At 38.6% G+C, this 21389-nt stretch overlaps 1 protein-coding gene across 2 annotated transcripts in view; it reads right to left on the reverse strand.

Moving 5' to 3' along the window:
- Positions 1-21389, reverse strand: part of LOC124186435 (hemicentin-2-like) — a 264379-nt gene that overhangs the window by 131297 nt on the left and 111693 nt on the right. For both annotated transcript variants that reach the window (XM_046578168.1, XM_046578169.1), the window contains exon 5: positions 2696-2830. In XM_046578168.1, coding sequence (XP_046434124.1) covers positions 2696-2830 — 135 coding nt within the window. The remainder of the gene's footprint in view (positions 1-2695; positions 2831-21389) is intronic.

Consider the following 21389-nt stretch of genomic DNA (forward strand, 5'->3'; position numbering starts at 1 on the left):
TTTTATTTTTATTTTTCTCTTACTTTTCATACCTTTGCGTAATTGGAGCAGCAGCAGCAGCAGCGGTTCGACGATAAGAGAAAATTGAATGGCTCTCTCTGATATTTGGTAAATAACTGATATACCTACTAAAGGATCAAATATTTGTACAAGAACGAACACTTTGGTATAAAGCAGAAACTTCAGCGAAGAGAATTTGCGAGGATCCCTTTTGTACCCTTTGTGTCGTTTCGTTCTATAGACGCGTGTTTTACGCAGTCGAAAACTAAAGTCGAGGTATGTGTGCTTCTTGATGAGGTGTCCTACTCGCTAATTAGTTTCGGGTTAATTACGCTAATTGCTGTTTGGCTCCTGCACGACTTTTCTTCTCAACTCGGTTTATTTCACTACACGCGTACAACTTCACCAACGTTTCGCCTTAAGTTTCAATCTCGATGTATGCACTAGTTGAACACTCTCGTAGCTATCTGTAGGTTTAATTGATAAACACCAGGTTTTAACGACAAACTTAGATTCCAGCAGAATATTCCGAAATTGTATACTTGCGGATATTTTGAAAAGTTTATATTGTCAATTTTGAAAAGTTTTTCTCCGAGTTATGATATTTTTTTGATGTTTTTTCACGATACTTTTTATCACCGTGAAAAGGAAAGAATTACGTCCATCTGTACGACACACTTTCGCGATGATGGCGAAAAAACGATGGAGGGAAAAATTTTTAACCGATATGACTTGGCAGGCAAATGGAAAAGTTTTGAAAGAAAAGTTGGAAGGAGTAGAAAAGAATTTACAAAATTTTTAAGAAATACGTAGACGAACGTATGTAGGAAAGGTATATGCTTGGCGGTAAAAGATTGAGAATCGATTTATTTCCGGTAGGATCGGAAGTTGAAATTAAATGGGTCATGGCAATTTTTCATGCCCATTATTTGATTGTAAAATTTTGTAAGTTTGAAATTTTCTCATCCAGCCATTTCCGAGATCAGTTTCGTTGTATCTTATACTTGTATATGGGGCATTCCACGCCAGTTCGATCTGGGTTTTAACCCTTGACCTCTCAGGTTTGGCGCGCGATTGTTCTCACTTTGAAAGGCACTCGGTTTTTTTTTCTTGTTTTTTTTCGACTCAATTTGATTTTTCTACAATATTTAGAAACGATTTTATCGACCGACGAAAATTAAAATTTTGAAAAAATTCTGAAAAATCCTGCGTCAGATATCAAAATTTTTAAGCTTGGATCCGAACTGGGCCGATTTTCCCTTCTTACTGTTTTCAAGCTTTTGCCGAAAAGAAAAACGTTAAAAAAATTAGAAGCGAAAGTCATTTTACTGTGGATGGTTGCCGAAACATTTTTATACGTCACATGGGATTTTTGAGAATTTTTTCAGATTTTTCGGAACCGTTTTACCATTTGTAATTTTTTTTTTTATTGGCAAAATAAAGAAGGAAAAAAAAATGATGGGAATATCATTAACACGTGTGAAAAAACTATAAATTTCTTTTTGACGATTTTCGGGATACTTTTGATTATATCGTATATATTATGTTTGTTTTTGTTGACAAAAAAAAAAAAAAAAAAAAAAAAAAATAGCGAAAAGCTTTCCCTCATTCAGATGCCCCTTTTTTCGCGATGTTGAAATTTATACTACGATCGTAAGAAGAAGGAAAATAAATAAATAAAAAAAAAAGCAACTCCCGCACAAGGTTCGAAGGCATCTGCAGAGGTTTTGTTGCCGATGTAGAGGCAACGACAGCTGCTCGAAATGGCCTTTGAGTTTCACGGATATACCCGCTGTGCCATCCTTAACCGACAAGGTCTTCGTGTATACCTGATATATCTATACTTATACGTGTATATGCATCAAAGTGTATAAAATACAATATGTATAGTAAAAGAAGGCGGGTGAAAGACAAGTAGCCTGTATACGCGTACGGGGTAATGCGATACCTGCAAGGATCGTTCTCGCGAAGACTCGAGGTAAGGAGGAACTTACGCGCAGAGCTTTTCTTTTTAAAAAATTTTTTTTTTTTTTTTTTTTTTCGACACCCCGGTTCACCGTTTTCAGAGAAAAACGACACGGTTGTTTTGAGCAAGCCGAAAATGAAAAGCGTGAATTTTTAATCGATCCTGACTTTTCGAAATTTAGAGAAACACTTCCGATCATTTTTCGATCGATGTCTGTCTGTGTGTGCGAGTTTACGGACGCGATCAATTTTCTTTCTTTCGACGATACCTCGCGAACGAGTTGGTGGATTTTTATGATTTTAGTACGAATCGACGTGGCGTTTCAAAATTCAGAACCGTTCAGATTTTGGGTTCGATCGGTCGGCTGTTCTTTTTAATTATTTAAATAATAACAAGATTTCAACGAATACGTGAGAGAGAGAGAGAGAGGAAAAAATATATAAATAAATGTGCTCGATTCTATAATAATTTTCGTTACCGTGGTTTGGTTCAATTATAACTACGTGAATAAGGAACAGATGAAATGACGGATAATTGTTACGAAGAGACACGTGATGCATGCTATTTATGCAAGGGAAGTTGTCAGGCGGTGTCAGCTTGTGCACATCCATATATCTAAGCTTAATTACTGCTGGGTTATAACGAGTAAATTACATGCGTGTGTATGCACACCGATATATGTATATATATATGTGTGTATGTATATGTATGCGCGGATGATTAACTCACCTTCTCGATAATGCAAACGAGATTAATTATGGATCCAACGTCGACGTGATGCTCACCGCTACCCAATATGAACGCCTCCGGTATTACGATTTTCAAATTCACGAAGTGAGACAGGATACCGGTGCTGGTCGACACCTGGAGCATAGGATAGAAACGTGTTACAATTAGACGAAACGATATCAACGACAAACGCATACGCGCACAGATCTTTGTATTATATGAATTTCAATATACCCAGGAGGAAACACGAAACACGCGTACAACTCGATTAATCCCGCCTACCGGCTGTGGCGCAATAATGTTATCATTGCGTCGAGTTATTCTAATTACAGGCTTATTGCTAGATACGCGTGTGTTGCGTGCGGGGCCGATACGAAGTTGCGAATTTGAAAAGTTCCGAAAAATGATAAATTCGGAATTATTTCGTGGCGAAAGTTGAGGCGGCCAAGTCGAACTTTGAAGAAACAAGAAAAAGTTTCGATTGCAAGACGGAATGCAGACGGCTCGATATGTTTTGAAGTTTAAGTTACGATTGAGCGAAATGACTGAAAATTAAGTTTTTATACAGTGAAATTTCGACTGATTAAGATGTACTCGCACAGCGCGAGAAATTCACGGAATTGAAAGTATTGGATCGTACGGAATTTCGGTGTTTCAGATTTTTAAATTTTCTCGCTATTGCACTTTTGGAGAACTTTGAATTCTGACCTTTCCAAATTTTTTGAACGTCGGGCTTACGAACATTCGAAACTTTGATGTTTCTTGAAAGTTTGATTACTTTACTTCAAGATTCGCGACGAAGAAATTTGGTTTTTAGCGCTTTCGGAATTCTCAAAATTCGGAATTTCAACCCCGCCCCTATTATCTACACTCATCGTATAATTGTGTTACGTTTTGTGAAACGTGCGTAGAAAGAAAAGGTTGTACGAAGAACTTGAATGTGAAAACAAAAAATGAATAAGAACTACAAGAAGAGCGCTTCGTGCCTTTTCATCTGATTTTTCAAAAAACTTGGCGAAACGTCGGGTTGGAAATAAAGGGTGAGTCCACGTATGGAGGAAGGTGAAAAAAAGTACAAAAAACGCAAAACGTATATAGTATGTCAAGTGGAAGGCGAACCGGCGGAACACTCGGGCTTTTAATCCAGCTTGCAAACGTTTTTTCATCACCTTTCTTTCGTATAACAAATTTGCATGATCAATGCGCGTTGCAAAACACCACGCGTTATACACGCGACCTGTTTTATGCTCCTAAATGCGAGTGGCGAATTTTTATTTTGGCTCTGTCGTTTTTTTGTCGCTTTTTGTTTTTTGTTTTTACTTTGTTTAACGTGCAGCGTAATTAAAGAGGAGAATTAAAAAAGGGTCTGAGGGTGTGCGACAAGGAATTTCGAAAAACGGAAAAACGGTATTTTCTCTTTGCCGCATATTTATTTATGAAAAGAAAAAAAATGACAGTTGCAGCCTTTTTTTTTTTTTTTTTTTATTCTCACTTTCAATTAACGGTGTGTTAAATATGCGCGTTAAAAAATCTCAGCAGACGGGAATTTCTTCCGTCAATATATCTTGACTATTCAACGATACGCGTTTGAAGAAGAATATATTAATATAACAGTCGAAATACGGTTTTTTGAAATATGGGATATGCGATTGGTGAGGTGAAAATACAGGAAGATCGAAAAATAAAAAGGCCACAATATTGAATATTCTGAGAAGCGAAAACTTGTTTTGAAAAATTTGAAAATGTAGAAAGTTGATTTATGGAGAAGTAGAAAAATCGATAATATAGAATCGTTGACAGATTCTAGATTTTGTTCTTCTGGATTTTATCTCTCTGTATATTGAATTTTCTCCACTCGAACTTTCTACATTTTGATAACTTTGCGAATCAAATTTTCACGTTTTCGAAAACACTTGTAATTTTTATTTTCTCGGTATGTTTTTTTTTTTTTTTTCTCTTGTTCTATACGTAAAAGCTCCTTCCAGAGAATACAAAAAATACATTCAATGGATTTGAATTCTTCACAAGGCGGATGAAGAAAAAAAAATATACATGAAAAAGTTGAAGTGTTGTATGTTTGTTATTATGACAAGTGCTTCGTAAAAATGTTTCCATTTGTCAATGATAATTTTTTTCTTTTCGATTATCCCGATATCTTTTCGATTTTTCGTTTTTTTTCTGCATCATTCACCCTTCGAGTCGTAATGACGAATATTGTTACCAACTATTTTGCATCTATTTTTTGTATAATTAGAAAACTGTTCAACATATTTCTTTTTGGTTTATTTGCTAGTTCCGATAGTGTACTAATAGTATACTATAGGTTTTCAATACTCGAGAGTAATTATTACGATATAATGCGTATTATTATTGCTAGAAACTAATTTATTGAAAAAAAAATCGTGAACTTTGAAGGAATAATTCATTGCCGAGAAAATTACCCCTCTACACGTATACGTTATAGTTTAGAAAAATTATAAGTTTTCAGGATGGCCGATTAAGAATCTGAAATCGGATTTAATAAATTCAAAATGGCGGACTAAAGTTTGAAATTCGTTCGAATACGGAGAAAAAACCCTGTCCAGGGGTTTTCGGGGTCGCTGATTACTAATTTGAAATCAGATTTCGAAAATTCGGTACATCGCGTCCAATCAACGAACCCGAAAACCTGAGGATCAAATTTCAAATTTTGATCCGTCGTCTTGAATTTTCTGAAACCTGATTCGCAATCAGCGACCCTTAAAAAACCATACACGCAATACTGTCGTGTTACAAAAGTTGACTCAGCAGAATGACGTTTGACGGCAAAGGCTTAAAATCCCGCCGTAAACCGCGGGAAAAATGTCGTCGAATCGCGGTAGGTAACCCTCGATATGCCCACTTAGGTTTTCTTTTTTTTTTTTTTTTTATTCTTTTCCTCCTTCTCTTTCCCTTCTTTTTTTTTCGCGCGGGGCCGTGAGTGGCGGCGAGGTATCGAATATTGGGGGTTGATGACGGAGTCTCGGGTTCACGTTACCCGAAAACCCGCAAAGTCGGGCCTCGGCACGTGGGTCGAGTATCCCTATTCCCGTCACGCGTAGATGTAAGCTGACTCAACGGCGAAAAGCTTCGGGGGTGGATGGGGGGCGCTTCTCTCGACTATAAGTAGGTACCTATACTACCTGCGCCCGCTGCCGTCGATCGCTCAAAAGACAAAACTTATACCTCTATAACCTACTTGTACGAGCGAGATATCGTTGGAGGTGGTGAAAAAGGTAAAGGGTTGAAAGAAAATTGGGGGTGAAAAAAATTGAAATCATTTCGCACGGAGCGGTTTTCAGTCGTTACGCGTGGATCGATCTGTCAGAACCAAGGGTGTCTTTTACTATTGTGAAGAATATCTGTAATAAAAGTGTATAAATTTTTGAATATTATCGATTTGTGCAAAGTTACTTGACGTATTGACGTAAAGTTATCTTTTCTATTGTCAAAATATTCACAAGAAAATACTATTCGTCATCTTAGTTTAAGTATCGTTAGCGAAGTATGTTTTTTTTACTCTAAGAGTGTCTGAAATTAAATCCAATTTTTGATGCTTTTTACACCGGTATAAGGTAACTATGTGTGTACCGGGACAATCTCTTGAAGCTTGAAAACCGACCGCGCATGCGCCAAATAATTAAGTCTCATTGGTCGGCGAAATCTTTCCGCAGCTATATTCTTGTCCGAGATGCAGGCGGGCCAACCTATGAAAAATGTGTACGCTTGAATTTTCAAAGAGCGTAAGCATTAAATTCCGACCGTTCTTTGAATAATCAACTTTCCGACCCGACAGCAAATGCTTGCCAAACCTTTCCGAGACACCACCTCAATTATTTGAGATTCTAACCTCGAAAATTCGTGTTTCGACCACATCGCCGCCAGGAACAAAGTTTGACGGCTGAAAGCTCGCGCGTGCGCAGTTTGATTCTCAAGTTTCAAGAGATCGTCCCGGTATAATATACTAACGAACGGGGTTAGATTTTGCGGAAGTATTCTATCACGTTGTGCGCGCACCGTTCTATAACTGTGATAACAGGCGAGAGATAAGTATCTTGAGTTGAAGAAATTGTTTAACCGTGCCGGTGGTTATAACCAAACAATGAGAAGAGAGATTATGCCGTTTCGGTGGTTGAACCTCAACCCCCGAGATTTTCACCGTCCACCCCACATCCCCGTAAATCCCGGCAACTATATTATATATCTACGCGCTTCGCGCGATATCCAACCCGACTGTGGACTCGTTGTACCCACTCTCTACAATTATACGTACAAAGTATTACATGTAGCTATATTGTAGTATGTATGTTAACTTTCTACTTTACGCCATATTTCAGACGATTTCATGGCTCCCTCGCCAGCGATTTCGGGTTATAGGTATGCATGTATACCTGTACTCTTTTTTCTCCAATCTTGGAATCTCGCCTGTAACTGTATGTAGGCTCGGTGAAGAATATTGAATCTTGATGTGGGTACGTGGCATTCCGCGTCGAATTAGCCGTCCATACACCTCGCTCGGCCCTTTGGTTTTAATCATATTTTTTTTTTTAGTACGGTGTTTTTACCGATCCAAACGGGTTTTTTTTTATTTTCAGATTTTTTTAACCGCCGGCGAAACTTGAAAAAACAAAAAAAAAAAAAAATAGTAAAAACCAATTTCGAGAGCGCCATTTTTTTTTTTTTTTTTTCAAATCTCGAAAAATTCACACATATTCTATGATTTGAAATGCGATTTTTGAGGCATCGCACCATAATGGGATCTCAATGTTTACCGTATTTTTCTTCTCCCAAGTTTGTAGTTTTTCCATTTAAAAAAAAAAATACAAAAAATTTTTAAAAAATGCAGCGCCGTGTGTAAAATTGATTCTCATCCCAACTTCGAGTTAAAAAACAAAAAATAAATAAATTAAACACCAGTTTTCTTCTTTCTTACTCCGCAATATACAGGGATGTTTTTGTTTTTTTTTTTTCGACACCCGTTGCAAACAAAGTTGCGAACAATATCTCGATCCGGTTACGCAAATTGCAATATTCTTCGTAATTGTAATATCGTTACTCTTATAGGTTTAACAAGGAAAGAAAACCGGTATCTTTCACGAAAGTAAACGAAATAAATACGCTCAAAGAAATCTTGATATTTTCCTCTCCCGAGTGAAAGAATATTTATAAATATAATAACAGGACACTCGACGAAGAAGCTTTTACTTGTTGTGTAGGTACTTGTTATGTCGGCTAGCTTCTTATAACTTATACGTTACAATCTTTATTTTTCTTCACCCACATATATTTCTCGTCTGACGTTAGCTGCACAGTTTATTATTGATATCCTTGGATCCTCGGAGATAAACTTATAAGTCTTCATCGTATACGATAAACTGATATTTGCAGGGATTGAAACTGCGGGTGTCACGCGATCTTTTCATCGGGTTAAACATTTACAAATGCAATACGGGGTTGAGAAAAAGATAACGAGATATATATGTATATGTATATTATGTATATGTACATAAAGTTATAAAATACTTTGGTAATATAATCGCCGGTAAAAGGCGCGCGTGCGTCTTCTTCTTATATAATTTCTTCGCTTGGAAAACAACTCATAAATTATCCCAGGAAAGATGTAAAAGAGCTTTTTAACGACTTTGCGAAACGTCGAATGGCTTCGCTGTATAGGGGTGTAGGTACGTCTCGATGTATGTACGTATACACAAGGTATTATTATTATTCTCTCACGTATCGTACACGATCATCTCTGCACGTGTGTATTCAAATGAGATGTGAAATTTCGATTGCTCTTCGATTTGTCGTTATTTTTATCGGATTTATTATTATATTGTTATTATTATTATTTTTACTGTAGACTTGTCGATAATACATAGTATATTATATGTTATATCGAAACGGTTCTGCAATAGTTTTATACAAGCACATCGTTACGATTGTATTCAATATTAGGTTTTACTAAAATATGTAAGCTGGTACGAACAGTTTTCAGTTTTCTTTTTTTTTTTTATCATCTTAGATGCAAAGCTCACATGTGATTGAAAATTTATCCGGGAATCGTGACTTTTAAAATTCGTTTATAAAACAGAAATAAAAATTTTGGCCAATTAGTTTGGAGGAAATAATTGATTTTTATGCAGATGTAACAGTGTTATTGCTCTGAAACGATTGACGATGAAACTGTTTTTTTCTTTTTAAATCTGTTAATAAAATTCGTGCAGGATTTAATTTTTTTTTCTTATTTTTGTTATTTTTCTCTTTATAACTATGCGAACGTTTTCGAATCGTCATTTTATAAGTAGATACACAAGGCCGGTTGCCCGTGCAGATTCCGATACCGACATCTTACCGACATTTTTACCGCTTCACAGCTCAGACGCAAACCATCTTTCTTTTTTTTTTTTTTGATGACCCTATCGACGGTCGGTAAAGTTAAACAGTACGGGAATAATCTCTACCTGAAAAAATGGGTTTGTGTCTGAGCTGTGACGCAACTAAGAATGTCGGTATCGGAATCTGTAGGTAGAACCGGCCTTATATAATATCTGCATTGATCATTTATTTATCTTTGTTTCCAAAAGCTGTTTAGCATGTTGTACGATCCGTAGAATAAATCCTCTTCAAATAAAAAAAGACGGAGATGAAAATGGACAAAGAAGAGTGAAAAATCAAGAAAGCGGGAAACGGTGAAAATTCAATTTCGCGTAACATACGATTCTCGCTGACACGTCGGCCGACCGCGAATCCTATTATGTCTGTAAACGTTGTTGTCCGAATTGTGAAAACAGTTGACGGGACGGTTTTTGGTTGAACCGACGTTCCGCTAGCCGTGTTTCGCATTCTTTATTCCACCGGGGCGGTCATCCCTTTCCAAAGCCTTCATCCCTGTACCCAACAACAAGCTTCTTCGCTCTGTTTAACATAATCCGTTTAACGGAATTATCCGCTTATTATGTCTTCTGTTACACCACTTAACCACGCAAGTAGGGAAATGCGAAGGGTAGGAGAGAGAGAGAGAGAGAGAGAGAGAAAGCGAGGGTGCAGGGTTTCGGGCTCTCCCGATTATATCGCCGGCTGGCTGGTTTGCCTCGATGTCTCGAGATCTTTGTCTTGAATTTTAATCCGCCGCCTTTTCGCGCTGCTGAGCCTCGCTTTGCACGCTTCGCCTGTTAACTTCTCCCTACGCTCGCTGAGTTCTTTATTTATTTTTTCTCCCGCCCCCGCCGAAGGCCGGCCCTGATTTTTCCACACCCCCGGCGGCAGCTCTTCTCGGTGGCTCGAAATTTATTTCGCCGCAGGTTGTGAGGCGCTGATTTTTTTTTTTTTTTTCATGTCGTCTTCTGTTGCTCATCATTTTTATTTCATAAAAATTGATTGAAAGTTTTTTTTCTCACACCGAGCGTGAATAATCGTTCTGGTATAAATATTGTTTATGCCTGTTTTTTTTTTTTTTTCTTATTTGTGTGCGTGCGCACGGGCGTGTGTGTGTGTGTGTGTGTGCGCGCGCTTTTCTTTTGTTCAAATTTTTTATTCGATTCCGAAATTAACAGTTTTGGTAAAAGAAGAAAAAAACATACGTAAAAACCATAGAGCAGGGAATTTGTTTGTTTATTTATTTGTCGCGTGTTTATTTCATTGGACCAAATGCGTATACGTATACATATATACGACGGCGTAACGAGTGTTTTTATCACGTTCGTTTTTTTTTTGTTTCTTCTTTCACCTTACGAGTCAATTAAATTTGTTCGATACGATACGAACGAAAAAAGGACAACGACAAAATAATTTCATCGCTCAGTCTGATAATTGACAGGTTTTCTTTTTTTGTCCTTTTATTGTTGTTGTTGTTGTTATTATTATCATTGTCATTATTATTACCATTATTGTGAGATTGTTCGAGCTGTAACGCACATTTACATGAATGGATACGTCGAAACGGGAAAACAGCTTGTTAGCGACGTAGCGGAATTTTCTTCCGCGCTCTGATTGTGGGATTTACGGAGAGACGAGAGATGGCAAATATACTTCCTTTGCTCATTGTATGTATGTGACATCACTTTCCGACAATAAAAGTTTTCCAAGCCGTTCCAACTCGCTATCATCTACTTTTCGAGTTCCGTTAGATCCGGGAAAAATTCACAGCGCCTACAGAGAAGGGAAGAAGAGAAAAAAAAAAAAAGAAAGAAAGAAAAAAACCTCCCGCATATATATGCCGCGTTTGACAGGTAAAGCTTCCAAGCTCCGTCTCCTCTTTCGGTGTTTCATTATTATTGTATATAAAGGGGGGGAGGGAAATGTACGTGTTACATGTACAGTATTTTTTTTCGATACACGTATAATTTACCACCGAAGGTCGTATATAATAATAATAATAATAATAATAATACAAGTAGCTCGACTCGACAATATTTTCAAATACTTTTTGTGACAAAAATGTTAGACATTAACCTTTATCTCGTATAACATTGCTGGTACCTTGGGATCGTTGATGACCCCGACTGAAAATTGTTTACTGCGACGAAGTAATTTAATATTTTGATTTGATTTTTTTATTTTTCTTTGTTTGGGTCAACATTCGAGTGTTTTTTAGAAGATAAAAAAAAGGTAGCCAGACGTCGTGGCTATCCAGAGAATAAAAAATTACGAAAATCGGTACGGCAGTTATCGAGTTATCAGCGAACATACGGACAACAGAGAGAGAGATGTTGAGTTTTTGAATAATTGTTATCTACAGAGGGAAGAGTATGAGAAGAGAAGAGAAGAGATAATAAGGAGCTCGGCTCGTGGCGTTTCGCGCAGAGTTCCCTTACTTGGAAAAGGGATTATTAATATTTTAATCATCTTTGCACCGAAAGCGGGTTACCGTAACTACACGTCTCGGGGTCTCTCGGCCTGCAGACTCTCAACTCCTGTATACCTACAACCTACACCCTACACTTCCCTACTAATATATATAGAGTTATAGGTGCTACTGCCGCATGCCGCCGTCTCTGTAAAATAACTCTGCAACTGTATATCGTCGTATACTATGCATGTATTTATGTATGTACATAATTGTCTAGGTATGTAAGCAGAAAGCGAGAGAGAGAGAGAGAGAGAAAGTTGGGGGGGGGGGGCGGGGAGGGAGAAGATCCATCTACTCTTCGCCGCAGACACTCGGGGAACGAACGAGAGATGGGGATGAAGATGAAGGAGGGCTGGTTGAGCCTACAAATTAACATCTTGGGTGGGTGTTTCAACCGTTCTCTCTCTCTCTCTCTCTCTCTGATTCCCTCTCTAATTACCCCCTGGTTATACCCTCTCTCCTTCTAGTATTCATCCATCTCTAGCTGGACCCTCTTTGTCTTGTCGTATATATATACCATGTATTCGCTCCTTGTGCAGCAAAGCCGGATTGCTGGGCTCGCATTTTCAACACCTTTACCAGTGTGAAGGTGCGCTGTTTGTTTGCGGGTTTCTGGCGAGACGTGGTCGTGTGGACTTGGACTTGGACGTGGACGTGAACGTGGGTGTTTGCTACCTACCATCTTCCATCCGCCTTCCTTACACCCAAACCTCGCACCTCGAGCTACTCGTGACTATGAATTCTCCTTAGGTCCAAGACGGTCTGTTCCAAGGGGATGTACATGGGCTCGTTAAGGACGGCTTCAAGCCCGGGATTTAGCTACGGTTGGGGATAGAAAATAGAGTGAGAGAGAGAGAGAGAGTGAGAGAGCTTTCGAGCCTCGAATACATTCATTGTCTGTCATGGGAAGGCTCAGCTCCTTATTCCACTCCGCACTCCATCGGGTATCCTGAAAACGCCGCTCTGCGATGTTTATCTTCTTATAATTCCTTCGCAACCTCTTGTGCAAATACCCAAAAATAAAAGAAAAAAACACAATTCCGAACACACGGACACGAGGTTCTGACAAAAGTTTTAAAGACAAACAAACGATCCTTTCGCGATGCGCGGCACGTTTCTTGATCGGGAAGGAATTGTTGCGTAATCGGTGTTTGCGTCTTGTTGGATATGTTGTCTACTTTTTGTTGCTTTTTATCTCTACCTCGTCCTTCATTTCACCATTTCATTTTACACAGAGGGATATAAGCTGGGTCTTTCAATCGTCGCATTGAGCTGAGTTTTTCAACTTCTTCATTTTTTATTTTTTATCTTTCTGTGTGTGTGTGTATGTGTTTTTTTTTTTTTTGTTTTTTTATCCACCTCTCCGGTTTCAGTGTCGTTTGAACTGTGTACGATATATACCTACACATGTATTTATTTTCTTTTCTCTCTCTCTCTTTCTCTGGAGCGACAACGCGCTCACGTATATTACATTATATTTAATTGCATGTAATATACGCCGCGTGTATTTGATCTTGGTATATACTGTAAGGGAGATTCGCTGACGTTATGTTATAACAAGGTTCTTCTTCGACTCTTTAGAACAAGGTGGATGACGAGGATGAGGAGGAGGAACCGAGAGGAGAAGAGCTTTATAATACGTTGTCTCAAAGACTTTGTGCCAGGTTGAAATTGCGTTTGTGTGTGTACGTGTGGATAAGGGGTGACATGGAATGGTGACGGAGAGAGAGAGAGAGAGAGAGATGAGAGAGAGATGAGCAGGCACCATGTATAACTCGTTTGTATAAATCACAATATCAATAGTCAAAAGAAAGTCCGAGAGTACGAGATATCTTACACGTATTTTTAACAAGCGAGATATTGAATTTCAACATCTCTTCTTCTTCTTCTTCGTCTTTTTCTTTTTCATTATATACTATGTAAAATTTCGTCACACTCGAACAAATTTTATTGTAATTGTATTACACGCACAGCACACGTATACGATTTGAGTTATATGTATGTTTATATAGACATTGGGTATTAAAAGTGTACAAATACTAGGGTGGTCCTTGAAAAGGTGATTTTTTCATCTCTATTCGGTTCCACATAATTCAAAAATAATTCCCCAATTCTTTCAGATTTTTATCTCAATTCTAGCCTGTGCTACAAAGAGGGTGGATTCGACTCAACCCTTTCAGGGACATGTCAAATCTATCGAACGGATTTAGATGAAGTTTGGTTATCGACGGATTTCTCGGGTCGCTGAGTACGCATCTGAACTCGATATTTGAAAATTCAAAATGGCAGATCCAATATGGTGGAACGAAATCCAAAAAGCTATTTGATTCCGATAAAACTTGGTATTCGGGAGTTTTCGAGGTCGCTGATAACGAATCTGAACTCGAATTTACAAAATTGAAAATGGTGGATCCGATATGGCGATATTAAGTGACTTTTTCGGTTTTGGTCCACCATATTGGATCCGCCGCTTTGAATTTCCAAATTTTAAGTAAAGATTCGTAGTCAGCGACCCGCAAAACCGCCTTACACCAAATGTCATCTAAATCCGTTTGGTAGATTTGATGTGCCTCTGAAAAGGGTTGAATGGGGAAATCCACCCTGTTTGGGGCACGGGTTAGAGTTGTGATAAAAATCCGAAAAAAATTGGGTAATTATTTTCGAATAACGTGGAGCCAATTAGGGAGGCAGGCCGGTCGAAATTCAAAAATCACCATTTTAAGGACTACCCCAATGAATAAATATATGCGTGCTTCTTTTTCATCCCTATTTTTCGCGAATGTTTTTTTTTCCCCTACTTTTACTTGTCACCTTGCCGTTTCTTTTCAAAACCACCATTCGGATCGGCGCCGGTAACCGCTCGTTTATTCTACTTCTCGTCTCTTCTCGCTCTTCTTTTCACCCTCGCGCCGAGATATTTTGTTGAAGATCTCACTGATTACAGACAGAGGAGAAAAAAAAAAAAATGAAGATAAACCGAAAAAGGCGAGAGATGAAGAGGAGAAAATATGTCTATTATCTGGCTTCGGGATGGGATAGAAAAAAAAGTCACTGTTTTTTATCTCGTCGCTACTTTCGTGCTCGTTTGCAAAAATGATAACGTAGACATGATAATACGAGCTTTCGTCGATCTTTTGTACGGTATATGATCCAGAAAATCGCGTCCTTGCATTCATCTCTATAACATTATTCTTATGCGCAAGAAAAAAAGAAATAAATATTCAGAAGTAGGAGAAAAGCAGTAAGAAGAAAATGGGGTGTAAGAAAATTGTCTAAATTACTCGTTATTTTTGTTATTCATGTTGGGGGGAAAAAAATTGCAACTTTCATCGGGCTGTACTTAATTTTGTTGTTTCTTTTCCTTTTTATATCGTTACCGATAGTGTACAAATATTGATTTTCTTTTTTCTGCCAGAAAATGAAAACGACTCCCTTGACTCATATTATACAGCAATTCGCTGATTGTCTCATCGTAATTAGTTTGCTTTTGATTCTTTCTGCTTCTCAGCATGCGAACGCAGGACGTAACTTTTTTTTTTTTTTTATTCCTCTTCTTTATTGTTTATACAATCGTAAATCCTCAACGAACCTCGACTCATAATCCGCTCAAATCCATCCGTTTAAATGTACTATTCATATGTCGCTTCAGTTTTATCATTCTGTGATTTTCCTTTTTCACGTTCTTTTTCTTCTCCTTCTTCTCCTTCTTGTTCTTGTTCTTCTTTATTGCCGAATGGTGATGTTGTTGCACCGATGCTGTGTCCTCGGTTAATTTAATTAAAAGAAGAGCAGACAGCCCAGCGTCCCAGAATCGAGCAGCGTGGTGGAGGATTGATGTCTTATTATTCACCGCTGTGGGAGAATTGATTACTGCACCCTTCGCATTTCGAGGCAAATTCTAGCCTTGTACATATATATATATATAGTACGTAAGTGTATCCATACGCATGCATTATATACTCGTTTGATGTGCAGCGAAAATCACGCTGAGTCGATGTCTCGAAGATACGTACGCCGGAAACTCTCCACGTCTGCTTGGCTGTAAGGCTGCTCGCTCATCAAACTGTTATCTATATTAATGAGTAAGACGAGCCCCTTATATTCTCTCCCTCAACCTTCAACCCTCTCTTCTCACTTCCTTCCTTCCTTCCTTCCTTCCTTCCTTACTCACTTACTTACTTACTTACTTTCTTGTGTATTTAGCCTGCTTCTTTGTCTCTATCCATGCTCATGCTGTGGAATTTTTCTGTAGAATGCGAATATATGTATTTCGGAGAATGTTGAAAATGCAGATGAAAGTCTAGACGTTGATAAGTCAATGTAAATTGGTATCAGGTATGACAGTGCAGAAAACGAAAATACATGTAGGATCGTTGGAATTTGAACTAGTCTATGTTTCGGCTTGTTTGATCCTATGAATGTGGGTGAGAAAAAAGTTGTTCCACTTTTGTTTTGTGACACACGTGTGAGCGTTTGAAAAAAAACATGTTCTTAGTTTATCGATTTCACTGTTGCTTGGGGAAATATTATTTTTGAGGAGGCTGAATTCGAATCTGCCATCGGATTTTCAAAATTCAAAATGGCGGTGAAAATTTCGAAAAGTAATTGGACTTGGACTAAAAATTTTACGGTTAATGTTTATATCATTTTTTATACCGTGTTAGATATTTTTTCGTATTTAGGTGCTCGAATTTAAGTCAATTCGATGAAGTTCACTCAAAATTCAAATTGGCAAATACCATAATTTATCCGCCATTCTGAATTTTGGAAATTTGATTTCAGATCCAAATTCAGTGATCTCAGAAACTTTGAGATACTTACTTTAGTTAGATTCGAAAATTTTTTTGAATTTGCTACCCTACATCGGATCCGTCATTTTGAATTTGTAAAATCTGATTTTAAATTTGAGAAACTCGGCGAGCTCAAAAACCATGATACTGAAATTATAGGATAAATCTGACATATTTTTTTTTTTCGGAAACAAAAATGACACGAAAATATCATTTTTGCCACACTGCTAAGGAGTTAATCCTCATTGATTTTGACGATTCTGAATTTTGGCTTATCTTTACTTTACGAAACACTGTAGGAAACACATTTGAGCGTCTCTAGAAATTAGGCATCCCGACAGCTAATCAACGATCCCAAAGATGTTGAACAAAATACAACAAAGCTGTGTTCCCGAAATGGATAATTGACCAGTTTTGTCGTATAATTCAGCTTCTTCGATATATTTGCGTTGGAAAAGGAACTATCCTCATTTTTCGGTCTTACTATTCGCAAGTAACTACGAAACGCTCTGTACAATAATATAGTTGTCGGATGAATTTTTGCCTTCGCCCGTATGACCTTTCTTTTCATCTTTTTATACCGCACACAACACTCGACGCAGAAGCTTTGCGTCCCAGTTTTGTAAAAATTGACTAAAACCGTTGTAAAAAAAAGTTCTTCAAAGCACCGCGTCTGTTTATACGGCCGTCCTACAGTAGGTACAAGTATATGGAACCTTGGACGAGGAGATCACGACCTTATTCTCGCACGAGTCGCCTTAAAATTTGAAAAGGCTCAAAGCATCTTAGCGCGTCGGTGATTTTGCGCAACCGCAAGACTTAAACCCAAGACCGTGGAGCAAAGCGGCTCGATTTTGATACCGCAGAACCGACATCAGCACCGTCACCACCACCACCACCACCACCGCCACCATCATCACCACCACCACTAACGTTGCCGGATGAACGCCTTTCCTTCCTCGGTACAAGGTTATAGAGAGAAGGACCCTCGGAGCTGAGGAGTTGGTCCCTTATAATTGACCATCTCAATGAGACCTCGAATTACGAGACACGCGAGGACGAGGTTCAGCCCGGGAAGTATGTAACAGATGATCGAAGGAAGTTACCGCTCGGCTGATCCTGCTTCGGGATATTTCAATCATCCGGACTCGGTAATCCCCTGCACTGTGATATATATATATAACCTCCCTTCGATTAGCTGGTTACCAGAACGTTGGCGTAAATGAACCTACATCAGCTCATCCTCTCCAAGGTTTATAGCGCGTTGAATGGAAACATGGGAAACCCTGACTGCAATCGTCTCGAAACATCCACTCAACATGTCGTAGGAGGGATATCGATGTTTAGATATTGAAAAATTCACGGTGTAGAGTAAAGAATTCGTAACATAGTCAAGGATATATTCAGGTCATTTTTGGGATATTCGAGAACGTTAAAAATCAAATATTTGTAGGATACGTGAAAATTTCTTGAAGGATAGTTTACAGGATCACCGGACATCGTGATAATGTGGACGTTTCTTGGGACCTTTTTTCAATATGACGAGTATAGAGGGAATTTTGAAAATCAAACGTTTTCAAATTTTTTTTTTCATTGGCGAAAAAATCTGCATCGAATATTTGAACGATACCCGGCGGCTTCGCGTGCTTCGATCTATCGAACAGATGGCTTCGATCACGATTCTTTCCAGCTTCCGTTATATAACCAAAGCGATGTTTCACAGTTGTACGTAAACGAAGACCTGCGGTTCTTGATGTCGAAACATGAGTTTTTTTTTTTTTTTCTTTTCTTTTTAACCTCCCTTTTCCCGGATTGAAATCATTCCGCAAAATTTCGCACTCGGTCTACAGCGTGGAAGAGGTAGAGGGTGTTGCGGAGAGGTGGAAAGCTTCCGGCTGGTGAAGCGGTACAACCAATAATAGAAATATCGAAGTGTATAACGGAAGGAATTTTCGCTGCAGCGGGGAACGAATTCGAAACTGTTCCACACGGCTGACATGGACAGAAGCAGCACGCGGAAATGGCCCTGGTGGACAATATATTACAGCTGGTTTGGTGTCCCTGCAAAGATGAGAGGGGAATATTAAAATTGCAAGAAGATGGTGCCGTTCGAGTGCCGCTTTCAGGGGTTGGGGTGTGCAGGACGCTGCTGCTGGTGCTGCAGCTGCTGTTGCTGTTGGGGGGGGGGGGGGGGGGGGGGTGAATTTATGGGGAGACACTCGAGGTGATACTTTCTCTGTACGCGTGTCGTACATTTATAATTTCCCGGGGGTACGTTCACGGGAAAAGAAAGACTCTGCCACGAAGAGATGAAGGGATGCAGGCAGGGGAAGGCGAGCTGTGGAGGAAAAGACGAGAGTGTGTATGAATTACCAAACGTACGTGGATACATTTGGAGGATCGAAGGGATAAAAAAATGCAAAAATTACCCGACTCAAGTTTTCGAAAGTTTTTAAGCTTAGGGCTGTTTTGTACAGTTGAAGGGTTGTTTAATGGGTTGTAATCCAGTTAGGAGACCGAAATGAAGCGATTTTTCATAAAGAGATATTTTGATTTGGTATAATAAAGATTTTTATACGTATTGTGGTAACTTTGAACGTCGTTTTGATATTTTTTATTTGGAAAAATAACGATTTTTAAAGCTGCTTTGTGGCCGATCTCCGGGAGCACATTTAAAAGAAAAAAAAGGCCTCTCGCGGTGAGTTATAAGATGTTTCTGGGCTGAATTGTCGGAAATAAGCAGGATATTTGTTTTTAACAAAACTGCGAAGAAAAAAATTTCGATTGTCCATAAAAATTTTCGCCCAATTTGATTGTAAAATGGAAAATATATGACGGTGAGAAAAAAAACTTTGATCAGGGACTGAAAAATATATTCGTAAAGCTTGTGTGAAAATTTGTGAATGATTGGTTCAAATATTTTCGAGAAATCTTGCTCACCAAATTTGAAAACACAGTTTTGAGAAAAACGCGTTCAAAGTTTCAAAAAAAATTTCAAAAGCTCCGGGGGGCGTCTTTGCAAATGTGAGCGTCACTCGGAGAATATTTGTCGGATCGACGTGAAATTTTTTCCGCATATACTCGAATATTAGCACATTACGAAAATGAAATTGAAAAGAAAGAAAATAGATTTTTGCAGAAATTCAGACTCGGTATATAACCCCTTGAGATTCGAAGCCAGGGTTTCGATAATCGCGATTGGAGTAGAAGGGGAATGGGTGAATCGATCGTTTTTGGTGATTGAATTTTTTTCCTCTTCTCCTCTTCTCAGCTCTTTTTCCCATCACCCTTGCTTAATCCAACGGTTCTTTCCCCCCTTTTTCCCCACTTATCCTCTCTTAATTCGCGTTCGCTTATTAGTCTGTTCGATGTGGAAGCCGACGCCGGACGGGTAGAGGTAGAAACTGTACGTATACATTTATGTATGTATATGTATGTACATATAATGGTATATAAGTATATTACATACATGTATTCGTGACGAGAGAATAAATGGCCGCGAAATTAAGCCGTCGAAGTTTTCGTTAGTATTACGAAAGGCGAGAGGAATCGAGGAACGGGGGGAAAAAAGAAATGATAATAAAGGAAAAATTGACGAAGGGATCGGAAGACCTCGTCGTATTTCATCCTCGTCGAGTTCATGCTTTATATTAGGTAGAGGGTACAGGTACATACATTTACGCCCTTGATTTGCCTGTTATTATACTTTATCAGCTTTTTGCTCCTTGGAAACGGTAATTTTGTCGAGTTTGGCTTACATGCCCGGGTATAACTCTATATAATCCGTTCGTATACATGTATACGTATACACATCTATAAAGACGGAATTGTTTCTATTAGGGTAAATTGGGGCCATCAAATCCTTGTTTATCAATCTTACACCTCAATTTAGTCGTTGGGTAGCCTGCACTTTATTGTACATAGGAACCAATTTTCACCCTGACTGCGCACGCCTATGTACAGAACGTTTTCTCAAACAAACGCTTCGGTGTCTTGGGTTGCCTATCATTCAGGGGAACGAATATCGGTAAAGCAGACGTACCGAGTCCTCCGTTATCGCTTGATTCAAGGCGTATAATAATTTCAACGTGACTCCGGAATGCGATAGCTGAAACCCTCAGCACAGGTTATAAACAGCGAAACAACCGATGGGCCAATTTTACACAACATGACAACACGGGACAGTTACAGATCAGTCGCGAGGACTTTAAACGAGATAACTATCGATAACTCGGTACGTCTGTACTACCGATATTTTTTCTCCTCGTTGGTAGGCAACCAAACGTGATGTGGCGTTTACTTGGAAACGGGATGATGAAGAAAATTGGTATATAGGTATTATATTTGTAAGAGCTGAGAAAGAGAAGGTGATACAGAGACGAAGAGAAAAAGAGAGAGAGAGAGAGAGAGAGAGAGAATTATATTATACGTACTTAGGAATTACGTCGAACTGGCTGATATTTTTATTTTCATTACTCAGGCACATAAACACTAAACAGTTACGTTTTATTGATTCGAAACTACGCGGCAATTCAGCGCCCCAGCCTTTCCGCTGGGTTGGAGGGAAACTGGATTGCCAGAGTAGCGAGTGTAGCTACACACACACACACGCACACATAGATATAAATATATATATATATATATATATATATATAAAAGAGATGCGGCAATCAACCGGCTGAAAACTGCAAAGGAAGCTTTTTCCATTCGGTGTATTTGTTTAGTTTACCGCCCTTCCGTCCCGACGAGGTCAGATATAAATAAATATACACCAATATGTGTATATTGCGTTAAAAAGTACGTACCTACTACTGTATTGGTAGGTGGGACGGAAATATATCCGTGATATTGTTTGCTCTTAAAGGAAGAAAGAATCTGACGGAATGTCTTAATTGACAGACTTAATGTCGTGCACTTTATTATACACGTTAAGCGTTGCAGTTATTTTTTTTTTCAAAGTAAAGTATAAGTATTGACCGTAAATAACGTGTGTTTATTACAAGTGTATTTCTGAATACCGGGTCATGCAAGAATTCGG

This window comes from Neodiprion fabricii, chromosome 7 (genome assembly GCF_021155785.1).
Source record: "Neodiprion fabricii isolate iyNeoFabr1 chromosome 7, iyNeoFabr1.1, whole genome shotgun sequence".
Classification (NCBI taxonomy): Eukaryota; Metazoa; Arthropoda; class Insecta; order Hymenoptera; family Diprionidae; genus Neodiprion; species Neodiprion fabricii.